Below are 23212 nucleotides of genomic sequence, written 5' to 3'. Positions count from 1 at the left end.
CAAATGACATTTATATTTTTATATTAAGTAGTTTTATTACAAACTCACTTGAGGCATTTTAGTGCGCGACAAAGTGAGATATTCTCATGTCTTCACAACAGGGTTCTTAACATTTACTCGTAAAATAGATAATCAATATGGCGAAACCTAACTAATTACAAACAGCATGGGCTTAGATTACTTATCTAATTAGGTGATCGATGCGTCCCGTTGTTACTATTTAAAAGAGGCGAGAACATCGTACTACTTATTTGCAAAGAAACGTACCTGTTGTAGGTATTAGGAAATATATTTCACGATGATTCTAAAGTTTGTTGTTGGTTTAGTTTTAGTAGTTTTAACGAATGCAGCCCCGGCAGCTGTAAAGTATGTATTCGATGTTCAACAACTTTTTGCAGATAACGGTAAATATTTTACACTTTCTGATACGAAATAATATTTTTATACGGTGTTTTAAGCATGACTGAAAATAATAAGTTTTCTAAATACATATTTAGTTCTGTAACTTGCAGCAGCGTATCCGACTAGCTTTTGACTACTTTTTTACTACCCTTATAAAATATTCAACCTTTTAAATCATTTCCTTGTTTTTCGTTCATTTAAAATATTTTATCGGAATTTATTTAGTGGTTACTTTAGCTTTTACGAATAAAATGTTGTTATAGGATTTCGTTTACATTAGTATAACAACAAAATTCAAAAGTTCGATCGATAAAATCGATTTACCTGAGGTTGTTTAGTGAGTTTAGGGCCTGATAGATTTAATAATAATTTTTTTTAAATATTTAAATAGTATTCAAAGATTCGTTTAGTTGATTTCAAATTTCGAACATTTCACTTTTATGCTATTGTAGACATTTTGGATAGGTATGAGTTAGACGAAAGTAGAGCACAAGAATTAGTAGAGACAAAAATAAAATATGATTTGGCATTTGTAGATGATGTAGATTCAAGCACAGATGCAGAGTTAGGTGAGCACTTCGAAGGTGACATGTTCTTATCTTCTACCCAGCGGGAAGCTATTCAGCAAGCTGGAACTACACGCAATGGCTTAAGAAATATCACCAAGCGTTGGCCGAATCGTACTGTTGTATATCATATTGTTGAAGAAGATTTTGGTTCGTAATGTGATTTTAAAAATTATTGCAGTCCACTTATTATACTTATTTTGTATGTAGCCGAGCACTTTAAATGTGACTTATGGTCCGATTGAAAAAATAACTGTTGCATTAAATCTATATACCTTTGCGAATAGTGAAGAGTTAGAAATATAACATTACGATTACACTCATCATAAATAGTTCTTAAAGCTTAAGAACTTAGCAAACTATTAGCTAACATTAAAAGCTATTGCTTTTGATGTTACCTAATAATAGATTGCATTTGGTTGCATTAATTTTTGCCATTTTCATTGCTAATGGCAAAAATATTATTCATATCTAGTTCAAGTAGTTATGCTTTTTAAAGCTTATTTTTAGGCGTTATTAATGATCATTCATTAATAACACCTAAACATTCCGTAAGCTTTAAAACATATACAATTTTTGATATTCCAGATGAGAAGCAAATTGATATGATCGAAAACGGTATGGCCGACATTGCGAACAAATCTTGCCTCAAGTTTCGGCGAAGGGTAAAACAAGAACACGCAGTCATTATTCAGGTAAGTAGGTTATTTCACAGTGATATACTAAGTGACTAAATGTTTCCTATGTCAAAATTATCGATGTTATATAGTAAAGACAGTACTATCAACTGTTAATTACAGTGTTTCTGTGGTGAAACTCTTTGTCTATTATGTTTATGGTTATAAAAGTACTGTAAGCAACTGTTTATTAATATTTTGATCGTACGAGCTTTATAAAATTTTACACTAATGATGACCGTTCTCTGTTATCGAAAGCCGATCTCGATTACATCGACAAGTTATACATCGTAAGTAGACGAAAAAAATTAACAAACGCACTTGTCCTCACTACGATTTTCGAGGGTTTTCCTCGATTTCTCTGGGATTACCAATTGTTTGCATGTTTTACTTCGTCTACACTAATCTAGTAATCCTGTCTAGACATTTAAAGAAAAGACATTCGTATTCTTATACCAGTTATACCTACATATTTTTTTCGAGTTACCATAATTCTCTTTTGCACACAAATTCTTCACATTTTTTTGTCTCTGTTTGAATTAAGGAGAGAATGTAAAATTTACGTTAAGTTCGAATTTATTAAAGTAAAATATTTTAAAAGTGAATCCTAGTACAGGTTTACATTATTACAAATGCCTACCTATATGCAATATTACTTCTACACAAAACACTAACCATAACGTAGTAAATAAGTAGTAACTTACCTAATTAAAAGCACACCAAGGCGATAAGATAAGTCAGTAATGTCTTGACATGCCTTGTTAAAAATACTAGTAGTAAGTGGTGTTGAGTTTCTACGTTATTAACCAACTTCATAAAGGAGGAGGTTACTCAATTCGACGTTTAAATATGTATTTTTTTATGTATGTTCGGGATAACTGCGTTGTTTATGAATCGATTTTGATAATAATTTTTTTGTTGGGAAGGAGATATCCCAAGGATGGTACCATGATAAGGAATCCCAGAGAAATGGAGGAAAACCCTCGAAAATCGTAATGACGACTAGTGCGTTTGTTAAGTTTTTTCGTCTACTTACGTTGTACTACTTGTCGGTGTAATTGAAGACGTTTTTTTCATTTGCTAGCAAATATGTACACGAGAAATATATACATTAAGATAATTATTTTACAAAGCTAACACTGTCAGTTTAGAGATTTTTTTTAATACCTAAATGTATCCACCTCTATTTTAAAATCTTCACAGTGTTGTACAAAAATACTGGTTATGTTAGTAATACTAGATCCTTATATGCAATGAAAGTGGAAAAACTACTTTCCCGTTGATAGGTTACGCGATAAAGAATATTTTGTATTTCTATAGTGGTGTTTGTAGTTTTCGTGTGTATATGTAGTCACATAATCACGTTATGGACATGTACCTATGCCCTAGTCGCTTCTACTTTTAGGTGTCATGTCGAATGTATTTTAATTGATTAAAATATTTTAATAACAAGGTAGGTACCTAAGTATTAAAGAAAATACAAAAGGTATTCTAGATTCGTATTTGCAATTCTCATAAAAATATAAAAATTGTAATATCATTATATAATAAATTACAATTCAAGAGGTAATTTTTAAAGTTCATTATCCCCATTTTTCAACAATTCCGGTTATGACGACATTAAAAAAATTGTTTCTAATAGGCAATTTGGTATTCATACTATGTCCATATGTTGGTCAGTTTGAAAATAATTAAATTTATTTCAATACACCTAAAAATAGTTTATATAACTTAATTTTCTGTTATCACTTTTAAAAAATTTCCTCCTGAATTTATGACCGTAACCAATACTATCGCCACCAGGGATCGGCAAGTGGTTGTTATTCAAGTGTAGGTCTAAGAACTGGTGATGACGATTCTGAAGAGGAAGAACAGGATCAAGTATTGAACTTGGAGAAACGTTGCTTCAAGCACGGGACAGTTGTACACGAAATGCTTCATACTCTCGGCTTCTACCACATGCAGAGTACTTACGATAGGGACGACTTCGTACAGATTGTGTATGAAAATATAAAACCAGGTGATTTGTGTCTTTTTACGTCTTAAATGCTAGTCTAAATAAAATTCCTAATAGAAGTAACTTTCACATATAACTGTCCAATATAGTAATGTAGGTTTTTAGATAAATACGCACAATATTTAATAATATTTTGAAGTTTTCTCTGCGCGTTAGCAAAATCTTAAAAATTATTATATGAATTATCAGTTTTGTATAACAATATTTCACAATTGTCTGTTTGAATCAATACATATAATAAAAAGGCTCGCTGTCTGTACATGGATCAACGCAAATAAAAGCACCCATAACAATGATTGTTAGAATTTTTTTGTTTGTCTGTGAGTTTGTGCAGGATAATCTCAGAAACGGCTTATCCGATTTAGATGTGGTTTTCACTGATATATTATGGTAAGCTTCACTGAATATTTAGTGTTTGGTCCTTACATAAAAAAGTTACGCCAATTTAAAGAATCACGTTAAATATGTAAAGTCACGCTTCCACGCAGACGAAGTCGCGAGCACAGCTAGTTGTAAAAAAATATTAAACATTGTGTTTTTGTAGTTTTAGGTGTAGTGGTTTAGAATGCTTTAACGAAACCGTCATGGATTCGAACCGATTTTTTTGCTTCTATGTTCCCAGTGGCGGATTTATAAATTTGTCGCTAGTTGGCTATTCAATCGTGTCGTAAGAGGAGATTAAGGGATAACACAGTTCCACCACCACCTTGGAACTTAAAAAGCCGATCGATGGCGGGATAACCATCCAACCGCTGGCTTTGAAATACACAGGCCGAAGACGGGACGACAAAGTCTGCCCTGCGGTCACCAACCCGCCTGCCCAGCGTGGTGACTATGGGCAACACACATAAGTTAGCGCCATTTTTGGTATGAACTTGTGGAAGCCTATGTCCACCAGTGGACTGCGATAGGCTGAAGTGATGACGATGAGGCTATTCAATTGATGTCAGTCAGGCGCGGATCCAGTCCTCAAAAAGTTTGTGGGTCATAACCTAATATCCCACTGCAAAATCTTTATCATAACTTTTCATATTATTGGTCTACTACTGTATGCACCGTTGATTGAGAACCGTATCCATCAACGCATGCCATTGAGGCTTAAAAAAAAGTTTATTTTTGGAAAAATTAATTCATTTTAATTAAAAGTGTTTGCGGACACTTTTTGACTGGCATCCTGTTATGAATGTATTTGCCTATTCGTAAAGGTTTACAGAAATTACAATTTGATTATCAACGTAATGACCGTAATGATTACAGCCACCCGAAAAGCTAGTCGCGATTACTTTCGCCGACCTTTTTTATACAATAGTCAATTCGAGGGAAAATATATTGCGACTGACCTTTTTTTAGTTATCCATTGTTGTACAAAGGCAGTGGTCATGCCCATTGATTTTCTGATTCTATATAATAATATTTCAAAAACGAAACGTAAAAAAAAATTACTGCTCTGGGCTACACCTACTCAGCTTACTAGTAAACTCGACACTGTGTGTTACACTGATAATGGTTGATAGCTGTTTTTTAAGACTTTGGAATTCAGTGAACTAACACTAACTTATTTCAATAATAGTTATTTAATTATTCTTGCCAGAATATTATATCAGTTAAAAGAGTTACTGGCTTGCCTACAAACACGTAACCCATTACAAAACATTATCCAAGTAAGAGTTACATATACCTATTAAATAATTTAAATAATTATTTTAATTGAATACATAAAAAAAAACTAATATTATAATATGTCGTTCTACTAGGCGCGGAGCACAATTTTGCAAAGTACACCGTTGATACAGTAACTGACTTCGGAGTACCATACGATTACGGCAGTGTGATGCATTATCCATCAAAAGCATTTTCTAAAAACGGAAATAAGACAATCATACCTTTAAAGGTAAGTAAAAGTTACAACTAACTCATAAAATATTATTTTAGATTACAGTAGATATAATTTATTAAGTGTCTGCTTGTCTTCAAGTGTGTTTCACAAAAATAAATATTTAACCTAGATTACGGTTAATTTATCAATTAAGATAATAACGGCAATAGATACATTCTCATTGTATTGTTGCGTGTTTTTGATACGTTTCTTGCAATATTTTACGCCCCAATTTAATTATTAACAACAATGTACGGTGAAATAGATTTTTGATAAGAATTCATGTAGTAAATGTTCAACAGGAAGACGTCAAAATAGGACAAAGAGTTGGACTATCCGAAAGTGACGTATTGAAGATTAATAGAATGTATTGTGAAGATGAGAAGTCTGTTAGTTACGTTTCGAAGTAAAAATATATAAAATTGGCACGTTTTGAGTTTGTTTAAAACAGATTTACGTGTAATACACCTATAACCAATTAAAATATATTACGGAACACGAGACTATTAAATGTGGAATAGTAAAAAGCATTGCACCAGATAATTGAGTTTTATTCTTCCTGATTATTACGAGACTTATGGTCAATAAATGTTTGCGTAACATTTAATACATCGGAATTATTTTTAAGCAACTTTGTTGTTTTTTTTTTAAATTATTTTTATGAATTTCATAACTAGACAAATTTAAAGTAATTTCATTCATCAAGTGACACGGACCAGTCATGATTTTTATGAAATACAATAATTTAGCAATTATTTTATAATAAGCTTAAATTAATACACGAAGATATGACGACATTGCTATTTTGTTACGAAAATAAGTACCTAGTTGATAGGGAATAGTAGGGATATTAAGGCGGCCAATAATTTCAATTAGAAATAAATTCTCTATCGCACACATACCCACTACCTACTAATTAAAATTACAATAAGTTTTGAAAACTTATAGGAGATTTCGACGCTGTATTTTTACATAAATTAAAGCTACTAAGCTGAAACGATTTTAAACAAACATAATAATACATAAACATTAAAATAATTTGTGCTTTTAGACTACGTAAACAAACGTATACGTAGTCTAAAAGCACAAATTATTTTAAACAAATTTTTTTAAAACAAACGTACGTAACGTAACAAACGTTTAAACAACATTTCTGAATTATTTTTTTTATAATATAGGTACATATAAGTGTAGAATAGTATCTACTTTATAAAGGCTATTATGTTATGCATGAAAAATTAGCGATTATTTTGTAACATCTCGAAGGTATTGAGAACTTGTGTTCATTTTTTACATTCCCAATTTAATGTGAAAGCGTAACGAAGTTTTATAATATTTCGTCTTGATCACCAACATCGAAACAATAAGGACTTTAATACTAGTAAAAAACCATTGATTATTTTTACGGTCAAATGTTTAAATAATGCATTTAAAGAAACAACTTAATTATTTAATATATATCTATATACCTACACAGGACTTACATCAGTTTATTATTATAATTGTATTGAACAGTTCAAGCTCCGACTCGATGAATAAATAATGCGCTGAATGCATTATTTATTACGGACGTTGCGCGTTACAGTTATTATAAAGGGTTTTAAGGTTAATAAATTATAGTAATTTTAACGACAAACCGGATAACCTTTTTAAAATTTGCAATTTAAGTAAGAAAATTTAAGATACAATTAGGCAAACAAATTATTGAAATCAAGGTTCGTTTCAATGATACAATAAATCGAGCAGTAAATTTAGCAATTGTGTCTTGCATGGGAGGCGTTGTCCGTTACCACGGCACGGGCGTGCTGTCGCAAGATACTTCTGCAGTAGCGCGCCAACACCTTGTGAAATGGTCGTATCTAACACTATATTAATTCCCGACCCGCCTCGGTGGGTTTTGTTCGACAAAAACTTCACGGTGTAGTGCAAAAACTTTAATTCGCAAGGTTTCCGTTGCAACTTTATCAAAACCGTGTAATGTGGCTGTACCGTTAAGGCGACACACTTTTCAAATGTTTGAACTACTGTTTGCGCGAGGACAATAGTGATGTATTTATTTACAATTTCACCTAATTGACCTAAAACAGAACTTCAAATATGAAATTGATCGGTATTATTATTTTCTCTCATTTTTGTGTGATGAAGAGCTTAGCGATGTCCACGAGGGAACTTGAAGATTTCAGTAATTTCTTAAAAGAGACATCCCAGTTGGATCAAAATGTGAAAAGTAAGGTTTTTCTATTTTTCAAATAATAATATTAACGAATTCATATTCATATCACATTTAAAGGTAAACATTATTGAGTCATTAATAAAAAATCAAAATACTATAGTTTATCGCTTATCTAAGTAAAGTTGCCGCGCGTTGACCTTGTTTACTATTCATGTGTGAGGTTTAAAAGCTTAGTCATGTCCTAGCGTAGATTCGAGGTATATTCGATGTATATATACTAATTTCATCAAAATCAGTTTAGAACTTTTATAGATTTGTGTTTTCCTACCAACGGACAAACTGATATAAATTATAAAATTATTATTATTTAAGCAATAGCAAATCTCTACAGAACTGACGTCATATGACATTATGTGTAAAAATAAAACAAATAAATAATTACTACAATATTTTATTACTTTTATTTAAACATATAAAAACGAATTTATAAAAGGTGGCGTTCCCGAAGATTTTGACGATGACACGCCAATATCTGACCACGCTTGGGAAGAAAGTGGTAAATTTGAAGGCGATCTGATTCTAAATGACAGGCAGAGGAGAATGATAGTCGCCAGCGTCGCTGAAGGCCTCGCAAGAAATGGCATTTCAGATACAACTAAACGTTGGCCAAACAATGAAGTTATTTACTTCATACAAGCTGACCATTTCTGTAAGTTAAGTAAACCTAATTTTAACATCTTAAGGGAAAGGGTACCTGAGAGACTTTTGAAAAATAGGTATTTGAATAAAATGTCCCTGTCTCGCTGTATGCTCCCGCCGTGCCCCGAGCCAAGGGGACAGGGGTAGCTGCAGCTCAGACCACTTTAGGTAAGTAGATAATTATTAACCAATATGAAAACAGTATTTCGTAGTCGACTATTTTTTTGAGTTTTATAAGACACGAACACGTAAAAGTTAGATATATATAGATCCAATTTAATTTTAAAATCGCTCCTTGATAGTTGAAATTATTCAATATCAGTTTAATGTTATCCGTATACGCAACGAGGCTCAGTTAGAATGCCGAGAAATGAGGTGACAGCTATGGTTGCAAGTAATTCTGTCAATAAACGCTATTGTTGTATTGTTACTGTTAAATTGAAATGTAATATTTTTTTTTTAAATTAGCCTTTCAAAGAAATATGCTATTTGGATCTTTGTGATTTCAGCAAGCGATCAGATAGAAGCAATACACAATGGGATAGACGATTTGGCTCGATCTTCATGCGTCAAATTTAGACCTTATGTAAAAGGCGATCGTGACGCTGTAGTAATTCAGGTAGCTATAAATCCAACAGCCTGTAATATTATGTATTTTAATTTTACTGTGGGGCTAAAACTTCTTCTGTTAAAAAAAAAAAAAAAAAAAAAACTAATCGTAAGATAAGAGGTTCTGCCTCACTGTCTTGTTTTTGGAACTATTTCAAAAGGCTTAAGTTTTTCCATTACATTTTCCTTTCCTGCCGAAGAAGAGATTGATTGATACGAAGAAGTTAGAAACAACTGAGAGTAAAATAATAGTATATTTTTATGAGAGACCAGAATAAATTTTTAATTTAACATACTTTTAGGGTAGCAGAAGAGGATGCTTTTCGCAGGTAGGGTACCAGGGAGGGTATCAAGTGTTGAACCTCTCGGCACGCCATCCGACAGGTCGCGGCTGCTTCCGTCATGGTACTATTGTACATGAAATGCTACATACCTTGGGCTTCTATCACATGCAGAGTAGCTCCGATAGAGACGAGTTTATAGATGTTGTATGGGAGAACATTATTAGAAGTAAGTAATAACCTATAATATATCGTAAAGTTAATAAAAGTTTTAACAAATATCACACTATAATAATTATGTAAAACAAAATCAAACGTAAGATTAAGGTAAAAAAAAATCTTTTGTGTAAAATTTTATTTTTAGACAGTAAATAATAATAATTATTCGTAATAATTTATAAAATTTGTAAGCATATAGATGTCTTCATGACTAAGGTTACGGTGTTAGAGATTCGCTTTGTATGACCTGCATACTAAATTTCTAGTTTCTACTGTAACACTTATGCAAGCCAAATGCTTTGTCAAAACAAATTATATATAGGTACCTCAGTTTCATTCTACTAAGCATATAAAGATATAAATGTATATATCTTACTATCCATATGTATATATGCAATTCTTTTGTACGTGTTTACGTCACCTAACTATTCTTAACAGGTGGCATTTCGTGTGTATATTTAAATAAAAATACGATTTCACCCGGTAGGTGGCACTACCGTTAGTATGTCAGCAATTAAATTTGGTAGCTGCTATACGGGGCAGGATAACATCTGCCGGGTCCGCTAGTTCACATATAAATGTTTATTTTAAACAGCATAGATCATAAATAACCATGCATTCTACTATACCTACCTACTATCTGATTCAAGAGACATTATTATTTTCACCTTAATAATTTAGCGGTATGAAATATGCAGACCAAATTCTCGTAGCCTCTGATAACTCGGTATGAGAACTTGGTCTGTATTTGTCCATGTTTTTATATTATGAGATTTGAAGATGGCTTATGAGATTTTTTCCAATATCGCTGAATCAGTCTGGAATTTGATAAAAGTAAAGCAAATAATTGTTATATTTTAATCTACTCTGGAGCACAAAGCAGATTTGTACAGAGCAGATTTTTTTGTATGCGACTCTATCATGCAGCACAATTAATTTATTTCACTTTCTAACATTGCCTTGCGGGCAAAGAATTTATATAAACGATAGTAAGAAATATATTTATTGATTGATAAAAGCAATATATTGCGCCAATATTAATGTTTACGTTACAGGTGCGAGACACAACTTTCGCAAATATAATTCGTTTGCAGTTTCTGACTTTGGCGTTGGTTACGACTACGATAGTGTTTTACATTACAGTCGCAAGGCTTTCTCTTTGAATGGCCAAGACACACTGGTTCCTAAGCAGGTACTTCAAATATCTAATTTATTTACTTATAACTATTGTAGTATTAGCCCTGAGTATTGATATGTTTCTAAATTGAAAATCCTTAGTCTTGGCCGTGTGGTGCCGCCAGTATAATGACTGTGGGCAAACTTCCCCATTATGGATAATCACAAAAAAGGAAGGCCTCAATTCACGGTGGTCCTACTATTCCGGCAGCAGCCCTAGTTACGGTAGGATAGCGGTGTGCTAGAAATCTACGATTCCCGGTCTACGAGCGTATAACCTGCGCAGTCTACGACTGATCCTTGTGGTAGAATTAAGAAATAAAAGGTGGCACATTATAGGTTTATGCGAAGTCCGAAGAGAGGTTGAGGATAGGAAGAAAGCAAACAATCACAGGGTGACGAGGGGTTCCTGGTCAACAAGGTTCTCCCTGACAGCGTGATGGAGATCTGTAGCGTCTCAACCCGGGTAGCGTACCTTGTACTAAAATGAACCGAGAGATACTCTCTTAAGATCGTACAAGTATATGGGCCGACTTCAAGCAGCTCGGATGAAGAGGCTAAGTTCTTATTTGAGGACATAACGAAAGCTATGCATAATATCACCAAGACTCACTTCACTGTTGTTTTAGGGCGTAGAAACCAGAGATATCAAATGCTGGTTAACTTGCTCAGCATGCAGGGGCTGTTCTGTATGAACAATTTCTTAAGGAGTTCCCACTTTCGGAATAGGTGAATAGATAACAAGTAAAAACTTTCAAGCGAGATTTTGGAGCAGATGTGTCTTCCAATGGAAATGCCAGAAGGAGCCTTATCAGACACCCAGTCTCTCAACAAAAAGATCCATACTTTGGCGAGGCTCCACCTTCAAAGCTGGAACGCCCGTTTTATACATGAAGCAATCGAAAAAAATCGAGGGTCAAAGGTCTTCACCAAGAAACTGGCAAGAAATCACATGACAAGGCTTAAAACTTCGAATGGCAAAACCGGCACATCAGCTACAGAGATATTTGCTGAAATTGAGGACTTATACGGAAAACTATATGCTTCGCATGCACCGAAACCTTCACCTGACGCGAATATTCCGAGAGTCCCACTTACTCGTCATTTCACGGACTATCTCCCAGACGTAGGTGTTCACGAAATAGCGTTGGCTCTTGAGCAGCTTAATAATGCAAAGGCCCCTGAGTAAGATAGAGTTACCTCTAAGCTCCTCGTGACTGAAGGAATTCCATTCTTGAGGAGCTTAAGAGGTTGTTTAACTCGGCAATGTTAAACAGCATGATCATCCCAATGGCGTGGAGGAGAGGTGTACTTGCTTTGTTTCACATAAAAGAAGACAAAAGAAATATTTATCTGATGGAAACAATGTCAGTAAAACTTCAGAACCACCAGACAAGACCCATCCAGGTGTTTCGAGGTGTAAGACAAGTTGATGTTATATCCCCGAAACTCTTCAACAACGCACTGGAGGATGTCTTTCAGGCACTGTCGTGGGAAGGAATGGGCTTCAATGTAAACGGAAAGTACCTCACGTATCTTCGTTTTGCCGATGACACAGTGTTAATGGTAGAATCATTGAAAGACGTACAGAGGATGCTGTCTAGCCTTCAATATTGCCTTAAGGCGGATTGGGCTCGAGATGAACTTAGATAAGACCAAAGTCATGTTCAACGAGCACGTCACTCCCAAAACAATCTATGTCAAAGGTGTAGCTCTTGAAGTTGTCCAAGAGTATATCTACCTCAGACAAACATTGCAGTTGCACAGAGAGAACTTTGAGGGCGAAATTGCGAGACGAGTGCAACTAAGCTGGGAAGCGCCTGGAAAACTGTGTCACATGTTTGGACATCCTTGTCATAATGCCTCAAGACCAAGATGTTCGATCAGTGCGTCTTGACAGATATGATATACGGAACCGAGACGTGGAACTTGGCGGTGAAGCTAGCCTATCGACTGCATGCCACTCAGAGAGCTATGGAGAGGTCTATGCTCAGAACCTTACTAAAGAATAAGGTCTGAAATGAGACTTACCACCAGAAGACGAAAGCGACAGACGTAATTAATAAGTTTAGCAAACTGAAGTGGCAGTGGGTAGTTGGCAGTGACTGGATGGCTAAAGCTGGTAATCGGGCCTTGTTGCGTACCTTAAAGGAGGCTTACATCCAGCTGTGGACTGCAAATGTCTGTGGACTGTAAATGGATGATGATTGATGATGGATTGATGAGTCTTGGCTAATATTATACTCGTAGAACGAATGTCTTTACAGTACGTATAAGTATGTACGTTGTTTATTAGTTAATCAGTCATAGAATTTATTAATAATACTACTAATAATAACGTTTTATCAGTGAGATCGTGTACTTAAATGTTTTTTTTTTTTTCATTTCAGCTTGGGGCAACTATTGGTCAGAGAATAGGTTTATCAGAAAAAGACACTCAGAAACTTAATAAGATGTACTGCGATGCAGAACCCGATCACCAACTCGATACCGACTCAATAGAAAAGCCCAAGAAAAAGAAAAAAAACAAAAATAAGCCATTTGAAGGCCATGGCTTAGGTTACCAACAAGGTAAAACAGTAATCATAAAATTACCCAAGGTCGAAGAATATCAAATTCAGGGTTCTCCTCAATTTTCTATGTTTGATTATTTTAGTAAAACGACGCAAGAACTGCAACCGGCGTTTATTCCGGGAACTGGAAATAGAAAAGAAGTGATTCCACAACTTTACAAGTCTACAGTTTTACCAAATATTGAAGAATATGGAAAATCTTATTTTAAAGAAAATCCGCTCCGATCCGAATCCGAGAAACAAGTTACTAATAGAGAACAGTCAGTTATAAAACCACATACTGAAGAAAAGCATGAAGACAAGCGTTCTGATGCTGAATATGAGGATTTATCAAATGCATTTTATAGATTTTCGCAAATAATAAAACCGGGAGACTTTTCAAAACAAACACAAAACGATGATAACTATAAAGAACACTATAACATTGAAAAGCTGTTAGTTAAGGAGGAAGAATCCCCTTCTAAATATGTAGGACTTTCACACCGGTACCAACCTGAGTTAAGATCAAGTTTTATTCCTTTAGTTAATGAAGAAAAAGATAGTTTTACTTTTTTTGGCCATCATATTCCTCGAAAAGAGAAATGGCAACACGGAAATGAATATTACAGAGACAGAAACCCAACGTTATCAGAAGTTTATAGATAAAATTAAAATGTATTTACATATAATATTTATGGTACGTAGACAGGCCCAACGAATGACTACAAATTACGCTCGACGTTTGCTAGCGCATGTAGTATTAGCATTTTAGTTTTATTTTCTAACGCATAAATGAACGTTAACGAATTGAAGTTATATGTGTTTGTTGACTCGGAATATACGCACGAATATGTAATGTTATTTGTTGATAATTTCGTTTTAATTTAATAAAAAGTTTATTAAAATACGCGTTTTTTTATTAATAATATCTGTTTAATTATTAATCACTACTGCTGGCTTTGAAATACACGAGCCGAAGACGGGCAGCAGCGTCTTTGGTGGGAAAAAGTCAGCCCTGCGTTCACCATCCCGCCTGCCCAGCGTGGTGACTATAGGCAAAACACATGATAACACGCCATTTTTGACGCGAACTTGTGGAGGCTTAGGTCCAGCAGTGGACTGCGATAGGCTAATGTGTGTGTGTCTGTGTGATAACAACCGGGACTGACGGTTTAACGTGCTCTCCGAGGCACGGTGGGTCTCCCAAAAGGACTGCACAAACTTGGCACAAACACCCAGACCACAGCAAACATCTATATGGCTAATACAAATGTTTGTCTTAATTTTTGTATTAAGTTTGTTAGCTAATAGATACCATTTTAAGTATTAATTTATGTATTTTTATTATGTTTTAAATTTTTCAACCTAGGTTTTTTATAGAAACTTAATGTTTTTCTTAGGAAACGTGTACAAGAAATAACAAGAAAATATTTCAATATTAGGTAATATTTTTAGTTTTTGAAGACTCCTACTCCCTATGATTATGAAAAAAACCAATACATAGGGGCATGGTTATGGCAGGTAAAGATTTTATGTTACAAAAATATTTGATCTAGTGTCATTATCCAGGGAGGAAACAGTCGACTACGTTTGTATGGAGAATTAGCCGCTATCCTTTTCTTTTAAGCCTCTCTCTTGACTATAATATATTCGTTTAGTTCAAACTTGATAGACACAAAATTTTATACATTTTAAGCGCACTTTATTTCAATTCAATATATTCGCATTCGGAATGTCAAAGTCAATTATTCATTTATCTGTATTCGTTGGTGTTGACACTGTTCACATTTGACATTGACAATTTGACATTAAATCAATTAGCCCAGGGGCACAGGCAAGGCATAGGTGTTTTGAAATTGAGATGACAAATAATGTGACGACTGTTATTATTGTTTCACTGCTTTTAAGTATTCGTTATTCTATACTCTGAAATGTGTCTATTTTGATATCGTAACGATAAAGTTATTAGCAATGTTTATTCTGGGACGGTGACACAAAAGATCTTTTGACAACTGTACGATTTGTGATCTTATTTCCTTAACATTTAATGGGTTGTGCAGTATCAGGAATTCAGCGCACCATGTCCTTGTTTAGTAGAAATTCGAACAATTCTCAGGACATTAGAGCTAAGTTGGAAAGAAAATTGTACCTTGCACGAGAGTCACCAGAACCAGACTTCAATTTATCGGACTGTGAGATGCGCCGCCTGCCTTCTGGTATATTTTCCATATGCAAGGTATTTAGAAAAGACTATTTATATCTGCACAATAATCGCTTGCAATCGCTCGAAGATGGAGGGCAGTTGTCAGATCTCCAGTTAATTAAAGTTCTAAATTTGAGCTACAACCAGTTTTCATATTTACCCAACGATATAAGATATTTGGTAAGCTTGACTGAACTATATCTTCAAAATAACTGCCTTGAATCTTTACCTGATGGAATAAAATATATGGAGTGTTTACAAGTATTAGACGTGTCAAATAATAAATTAGGCAGATTAAATCCAATGTTAGGAAACTTAAAAAGTCTCAAAATATTAAAAATCTCTGGCAATAAGAGCCTAAATAAGTTGTGCCCAGAATTATGTTATGCTGTTAATTTGGTTTCCATTGAATCAGATGGAGAAAATTTTATTTTCCCACCTCCAGATATAATGACTAAGAGTACAACAGAAATAATGAAATTTTTATGCTTAGAAATGAATATTGAATATTTACCACCTCTTCCTACCACTTTGGACATTTCACCATCTCAAATTCCAAGCACTAATTATAATGTTTTTGAAAAACAAGTAGGTATTACATGGGAAGAACAAGAAGCTAAAATGATTGAGCAGGAAAATAAAATACACAGAGCCAATCAAGTTCAGAGAGAAAAGTTTTTGACAAATTTTTTACAAGAGCAGCAAGATTTAGACAGTGAAATAGCTAAAGTACAAGAAGTTAGAGATATTGAAAGACAAAAATTAATGAAGACTATTCAGAAAGACGAACAAGATATAGAATGGTTGGTTAAGAATTTCATTCAGACTGACAGGCTAAAACCAGAAGTGATTCAACAACAATTGGCATATGAACAAGCAGAGCATAACCGCTTGCTTGAAATCACACGACAAAATTATGATAATGTTCGACGAACTGATATTTTAACTGCAATGGAACAGCTTATTGAAAATGATTATCATATTCAATATCACAAGAAAAATTATAAGGATGGTTTAAATAATATTAAACAAAGCTTATTGTCTCAAGAGTCCGAAGGTACTAATAAATTGGTTCATATATTGAATGCTAAAGATGAATCACGGACAGTATTAATTCAACAAGTTTTAGAGGACCAAGATATCCAGAAAGCTATTGTTTCATCTCTACTCGATCGAGTTGATGCAAAAAGTTGGAGTCTCAACCAGGAAATATCACTGATATCTATGCATTTAGCTAGGTTAAGTGTTATTGAACAAGAAAAGAAAAAAATGCAAATTGAATTTAATTACAATGAGCTTTTAACACAGAGGTTAAAATTAGTGGACTTCTTAGATGATTTGTTGGATCAGAGAAAGAAACGCAGGAAGCAATTAATTAATACTTTAAAAGAAGCACAAGATGAAGGAAATCAGCCTTCTGATTTTTGGTTAAAAAGTTACCAGAAACTTTTGGATTCTGCTCCTAAATCTTTATTTAATGTACGGAAGCTGGATCCTGTCTTTGCAAATTACCTCTTACAAGAAGGAGTCATACACTGCTTACCCTTCTTGGCAAAGTATCTTTTTTCTGGTGAATCTTTATTGAATATAACTCATGAAAATTTAAAAGAGAGTGGGGTTTCCTTGACTTCAGATAGAGAGAGTATTTTAAAAGCTTTAAAACTGTATGTCAATGAAAAAAGTCAAAATTATAATGATGCTGATTTAAATATTAAGTCGGCAAGTCCTAATAGCCCTCCTTTGGACACTAAACAAAACTGCTCGGGAGTTTTGAATGTTGATGAAAAAGAAAGCACAAATGTCGAGGGTGAATGTGTAATCTGTATGGATGAAAAGTCTGAAGTTGTATTTGTACCATGTGGTCACATGTGTTGCTGCCATTCATGTGCACAAAATGAATTAGAAGGCTGCCCTATGTGCAGAACAAAGATAGAAAGAACTATTAGAGTCATTTTGTCATAGTTATATTGTAAAAGCAAGATATTACAATATTGTCATTGTGATCCTATTTATAAGATTAAATAATATGTATATTTCCTAGTTAAAATTTTGCACCTATGGTGTACGACTGCTAATTTAAAATACAAATTTTAATTAACTGTTAATGTTTGAAATAAGTCAGCCATGTTATTGTATCTTAATGCAGAAAAAAAATTAAGCAATAATTTATATCGTGATATAATAATAAATGCAAATATATATATATATATATATATATATATATATATATATATATATATATTTTAACTTTAATATTAGTATCAACAGGTTGGTTTGATTTGTAAAAGATTTAGTAAATTGTGAATACATAATTATGAAATATTAATTTGAGAATCATATAGTTTCGTTATTTATTTTTCAATAATCTAAATATTAAAAGATTTTAATTCAGAAAACAAGTCATACAAATTATTTTTTCAAAACAATCTACTACCTCCTCTTTGATCTAATGAATTTCTGAACATAATGACAATTGAGTTTAACTTATGATACTTAGATGTAATTTGGACAAAGACTTTCTAAAATCGGTTTAAATTGATAACAAACACTCAAATGACATAAACAAGTTTACATTTCTAAATTGAAGTATGTAATATAAATCTGATTGGCTAAAATTAACATTAGAACTAAAACGGCTAGTCACAAATAGTGATACACTCTAAGTCTGATATTGTTTCTTAAATGTATTTATTTATCATTACGGTATATTTAAAAAAGTCAGTGCCTTGTATGTATGCTCTTTAATTTATTTGAATTAAAATCTTACAATTAGTCTTGCATACTATTGTTATATGAGTACCTATAATGTTCACATAAAATTGATGTTTGTTTTTAGTGATTTTGTTACAACAATAACTGAAGATTTATTCTAATACATAGGATTTAATGTCTAATTTAAGATATTGTTGTTCAGTTTGTTTCGATATGTGATATTTTTCCAAGTATTCAAAATATTAGATATATAATGCATTAATATTCTTAGAAGACATTATAATTTATTAACTATTAGATATGTTTTTGTTATTTTACGGTTCTTTATAGCTCACAGTATATGTAGCACCAACAATATTATTAGTGTATAATGATTACGTATTATATGGATTCATCCACTAAATATTCCATGTTTTGTTATTTCAAATAGTTGTTTTTTTGCTTTACCTACAATAAATTTATTTTGATATTGATTGTAGTTGTGTATAATCCACGTATAATCTAGTACATATTTAAAGTTGACTTTTAAACACCTTTTTAGAATTAATAGTTAAGTAGCATTACATAACCATACCACTTGTTTTTTAAAAATACATTTTAACGATAGCACATATCGTAGTTTCATTTTTAATATTTTTAACAATTGATTACAATGGTTTTAATTTTAATATGCTTTTAATGATTTTAGGTTTAATGATTACAATAAATGTCATTGCAATGGTTTTTAATATGCATATGTTATAGCCTGTTTTTTTTAACAAAGGAGGAGGTAGGTGGAGTAGGAGTAGGTGGGTATACTCAAAGGGGTTTAAGTCGGGGTTGCGCGCTGCCCTCTCTATATGTGTGATACCGACTACTAGGAAAAAAAAATTTGCAAACATTATCTGAGCTGTATTGCGTAAAAAAATCAAAATCAAAAACAACTTTCTGTGTTTCCCGAAAGCTATGACCTGGGGATCTTTAAGTCGCGAGTGAATAGGCTACTTCTAGGTAAGCGTACTCCATCTTAGACCGCATTCTCACTTATCATCAGGTGGAATAGCGGTCAAACGCCAGCCTATCTATGTATTAAAAAAAAAAAAAAACTTTATTCAAATAGGCCCCATGAGTACTTCTGAATCATCATTTTACAAATTAAAACTAAAAATGATTATTATTTTTGTAAAAGTAAAGCTACCATTCTGCAAAGAAGAAACGGCAAGAAACTCCGCAGTTACTCTTTTGAAAATAATATATAAATTGTGTTTTAGTAGAAAGTTAGTAATATCTTGCATGAAACTAATTACACCTCACACATCACATCTTTATCAACTACTAGCCGACCCGTGCCCACTTCGTTGGGCGTTAATTATTATTTTAGTGATACAAAAATATGGAGTAAAGTTTTCATCTCGTTCGCATTTCTTAGATTTGATTTACATATACTATTACTTTTCACTGATTTTTTTGTTCAATAACAATAAAATTTAGATTATATTACTCCTGAATAGTGTAGTTTTCGGCTAGTGAAAGAATTTTCATGATCGGATCAGTATGTGCAAAGATTACCACCTACAAACAAACAAAGTTAGAAACTACCTCTTTAAAATATTAGTAGGTATAGATGTAATCCTGCACCGAATAATACGCTTTATCTCTCATTACAGCCTATACAGTCCACTGCTGGACATAGGCCTCCACAAGTTTACGCCAAAAATAACGTGAACTCATGTGTTTTGCCCATAGTCACCACGCTGGGCAGGCGGGTTGGTGACCACAGTACTGGCTTTGTCGCACCAAAGACGCTGCTGCCCGTCTTCGGCCTGTATATTTCAAAGCCAGCAGTTGGATGGTTATCCCGCCATCGGTCGGCTTCTTAAGTTCCAAGGTGGTTGTGGAACCTTGTTATCCCTTAGTCGCCTCTTACGACACCCACGGGAAGAGAGGGGGTGGCTAAATTCTTTAGTGCCGTAGCCACACAGCATCTATTAATTTTCAGCAGCATCTATTAATTTTCTATTAACTTTAAATTTATGTTGAGACAATTTGTTTGTGGGATTTTTTTTATACATGCGAATATCATAAGCCAGAAAGGAGACGTTTACTTTGCCCAGTCGGAGACCAGGAGTTACAATTCTGTTATTCCTTCTCGTGTTTACATAAACATGCATTCTCACCCATGTCCACAAAAAATGGACCAACGTAGTCATTCAGAATTTCAATGACATATCTTTGCTGTTAAAGTTCCATTTTCACCACTAGCCCCACCCTCACCTAACAATTTTCACTTTGTCAATATCGGAAATATACGAGGACATACTCTCTATCGGAAATATAGGAGTACTCATTTGTTAAAAAAACAGACTATATTACAATAATTACAATTATAGCGCCACCTATTGTCATGAATTCGAATAAACTCGACTGCCAACGGAAGGATTTCATTATGGACAAGAAATTAACATTTCCTTTAATAAAATGATTCAGCCACGTTTGGTTATGATTCGTAGAGGTCTGCATGTAACAAGGTGTAGTATTAAATTGTTTTCGATGCAATTTGGTACAAATGTGCAGGACACAGTACATCCGAGAGTATCGATACTGAGAAATAAGTTAAAAAATTCAATAATTATAATGAACCAACTTTTTTGGATTTTATCGCGGTTAATTAAATTTTTTAAATGCCCGACATTTCGGATACTTTACAGCAAATTGTTTCATGATAAATAAGCTACAAGGTCGTTTGCACTTCAAATAAAAGAAATTGCATGATATCTACCTACCATGATGTTTACCTATTTAAAGTAAAAAATGTGAAATTGCGAAGCGTAAATAATGGTAAGCACGGGTGATATCGACATGGTCGAGGTAAGCAAAAATTTACTTGATGACACAGTATGACCAAATTATGTTGTTGAACAACCGCTCTGGTGTAGTGGTGCTAGTAGTAGCCTGAAACACTGATGGTTTGCGTCGGTCCCGGTTGTCCCGCAGTGGAGCAGCGTGGTGGATTAAGCTCCAATCCTCCTCCTGCATGGAGAAGCAGGCTTATGCCCAGCAGTAGGATGTTACAGACTGAATGCGTAGGAAGCGCTTAAACTACTTAAACACATGCAAATTAACTACCAGTACTCAGTAAATACCAATACTTATATAGACAGTGTATTGGTAATGGCAACTATGCAGTGTTGGAGAAAAGACGAAAAAGGAAAAGTTATGTATATGTTATAAATTTTGTAATAATGGACAATAAGCAATTTTGTCAAGACTTAGGAGAGAAATCTCTACACAATCTCAAAAAAAATCACGATTTAATAGGTTGAGCGACAATAAAATCAAGACCTGCTAACTTACAAACTGATGTTAATCTCCATTTTTTAACGAAGTACCGATCTTCGTGTAACCTTGGTGTTTTGAGTCGTTTGAAAATCATACCTACTTACTCCACTACTGAAAAACTCAATTTTACGTAGATACTTTTCTCGAATGAAGTATTTTTGTTCAAATAGTTTGCTATAAGCACAGATGATGACATCATTTTTATGAATATTTACCAGGAAATTGTTGCAGTCTTACACAAAGTTGGATGTAATGTAAATGTGTTTACCTACTTGCAAACGATAAAAAACGACTTAAGTATATTTACGTCGACAAGTAATACAACGTAGGTAATCGAAAATATTTATAGTCAACTAGCTGCTGCCCGTCGTTTCGTTCGCATAGAAATTGATTGTATTAAAGTAGTGCTTAATTATTATTATATGATACCTATTGACATCTCTTTTTATGGTCACAATTATCGACTTTTGTATGCTAGAACTACCTAACTAGACAAGGCAGGGCAACTAGGGCAGGTAGCTTTTAAAACCAAAAAAATATATAAGACGCTGCTGAACGTCTACGGCCTGTGTATTTCAAAGCCATCAGTTGGATGGTTATCCCGCCTGTACGGGTCAACGCACATTGAGCAATATGATTGTTTTGCTAATTAGTAACCTCTTTAATTTAGCTGATTTATTACGAAATTGTTATTTTTCTTATGCAGATTTCTAATGAAATTGATATTTGTTTGCTACGAATGACGTCAAATGACGTCTGTACTTCTGCCTATATATACTCAAAATAATCTTAATAAATTTAGTGTTAGATCGACTTTCATTGGGTTTGGTTTCCCTCATAACCTTCCCTCACATGTCATCTCTCACTCAACCATAGACTGTCCCATACAGTTTTTTGGTCCTTCGAGGATTCATACAGAGAATGCAGCCTTGCTGTTGACAAGATTCATAGAGTGTTTGATCGACTTTCATTGGGTTTGGTTTCCCTCATAGCCTTCCCTCACATGTCGTCTCTCACTCACACAGACAGGACCATACAGTTTTTTGGTCCTTCGAGAATACAGCCTTGCTGCTGACAAGCTGCGCAGTCATTCTGAACCTGCAAGCTAGAAGACAACAGTCTTACTTCGAGGATACATACAGTCGTGTTGATCCTTCGAGAAAAAAAAAAAAACAAATATTTCTTCGAGAAATCACTCAAGAAAACAGTCAATCAAGACTATAAACTCTACGGATTTCCATCGACATTTGGAAAATCCACATAAAGTGGCCACAACGCTCACGTGGAATTTGTGTGACTGCGAATCGGTTGACTGGCTTCCCAGAAGCGGGTTCCACCAGTTAAATTGAGAAGGCGCAATCAAGGTCGCACTATCCACTGAGAGATTGGCCTGGACCCCTGAAGACGGTCCTATCAATTATACATCAACGTCAGCATTAAAAAATGATGAAAATGGAGGGATCACTTCAAATTTCAAATGCCACTAAGACCTCACCGACGGATCGAGGTCAGGCAACAGAATTAATGTCACTCCAAAGAACAAACTTCCGAGCTTTTCATCGACAAATAAATCGCTTGAAAGTAGATGAAATCAACCATAAATGGGAGCTGGAAGACGAGTTACGCAACATACAAACGCGCTGGAACGCAATAGACGCTTTGCACTTGCAAATAGATAATATCCTACAAGGATCGGATACCCAGTACGATAGTGAGTTTTACGCCTACGAAG

At 33.9% G+C, this 23212-nt stretch overlaps 3 protein-coding genes across 4 annotated transcripts; all 3 read left to right on the top strand.

Annotated features, from left to right (window-relative positions):
- The first annotated feature begins 298 nt into the window (after nucleotides 1–298).
- On the top strand, nucleotides 299–6078 carry LOC123661655 (seminal metalloprotease 1-like). Its single transcript, XM_045596610.1, has 6 exons — nucleotides 299–404; nucleotides 855–1118; nucleotides 1557–1663; nucleotides 3449–3665; nucleotides 5417–5553; nucleotides 5841–6078. The coding sequence occupies exons 1-6, from the start codon at nucleotides 299–301 to the stop codon at nucleotides 5946–5948; spliced, it is 939 nt and encodes a 312-aa protein (XP_045452566.1). The 3' UTR covers nucleotides 5949–6078.
- A 1592-nt stretch (nucleotides 6079–7670) lies between these two features.
- Nucleotides 7671–14152, top strand: LOC123660621 (seminal metalloprotease 1-like). The gene is made up of 7 exons (XM_045595681.1): nucleotides 7671–7765; nucleotides 8205–8420; nucleotides 8920–9029; nucleotides 9322–9529; nucleotides 10575–10711; nucleotides 13086–13266; nucleotides 13352–14152. The coding sequence occupies exons 1-7, from the start codon at nucleotides 7678–7680 to the stop codon at nucleotides 13411–13413; spliced, it is 1002 nt and encodes a 333-aa protein (XP_045451637.1). The 5' UTR covers nucleotides 7671–7677; the 3' UTR covers nucleotides 13414–14152.
- A 945-nt stretch (nucleotides 14153–15097) lies between these two features.
- Nucleotides 15098–17631, top strand: LOC123665132 (E3 ubiquitin-protein ligase LRSAM1-like). Of its 2 annotated transcripts, XM_045599482.1 has the most exons (2): nucleotides 15432–15483; nucleotides 16040–17631. In XM_045599482.1, the coding sequence occupies exons 1-2, from the start codon at nucleotides 15477–15479 to the stop codon at nucleotides 17410–17412; spliced, it is 1380 nt and encodes a 459-aa protein (XP_045455438.1). In that variant the 5' UTR covers nucleotides 15432–15476; the 3' UTR covers nucleotides 17413–17631. The 2 variants fall into 2 exon arrangements, with proteins under 2 accessions (XP_045455435.1, XP_045455438.1); XM_045599479.1 differs by having other exon boundaries at nucleotides 15098–17631.
- Nucleotides 17632–23212: the final 5581 nt, after the last annotated feature.

The sequence above is a fragment of the Melitaea cinxia genome, chromosome 2 (genome assembly GCF_905220565.1).
Source record: "Melitaea cinxia chromosome 2, ilMelCinx1.1, whole genome shotgun sequence".
NCBI classification, from domain to species: Eukaryota; Metazoa; Arthropoda; class Insecta; order Lepidoptera; family Nymphalidae; genus Melitaea; species Melitaea cinxia.
This window is presented reverse-complemented; position numbering and strand designations above follow the sequence as displayed.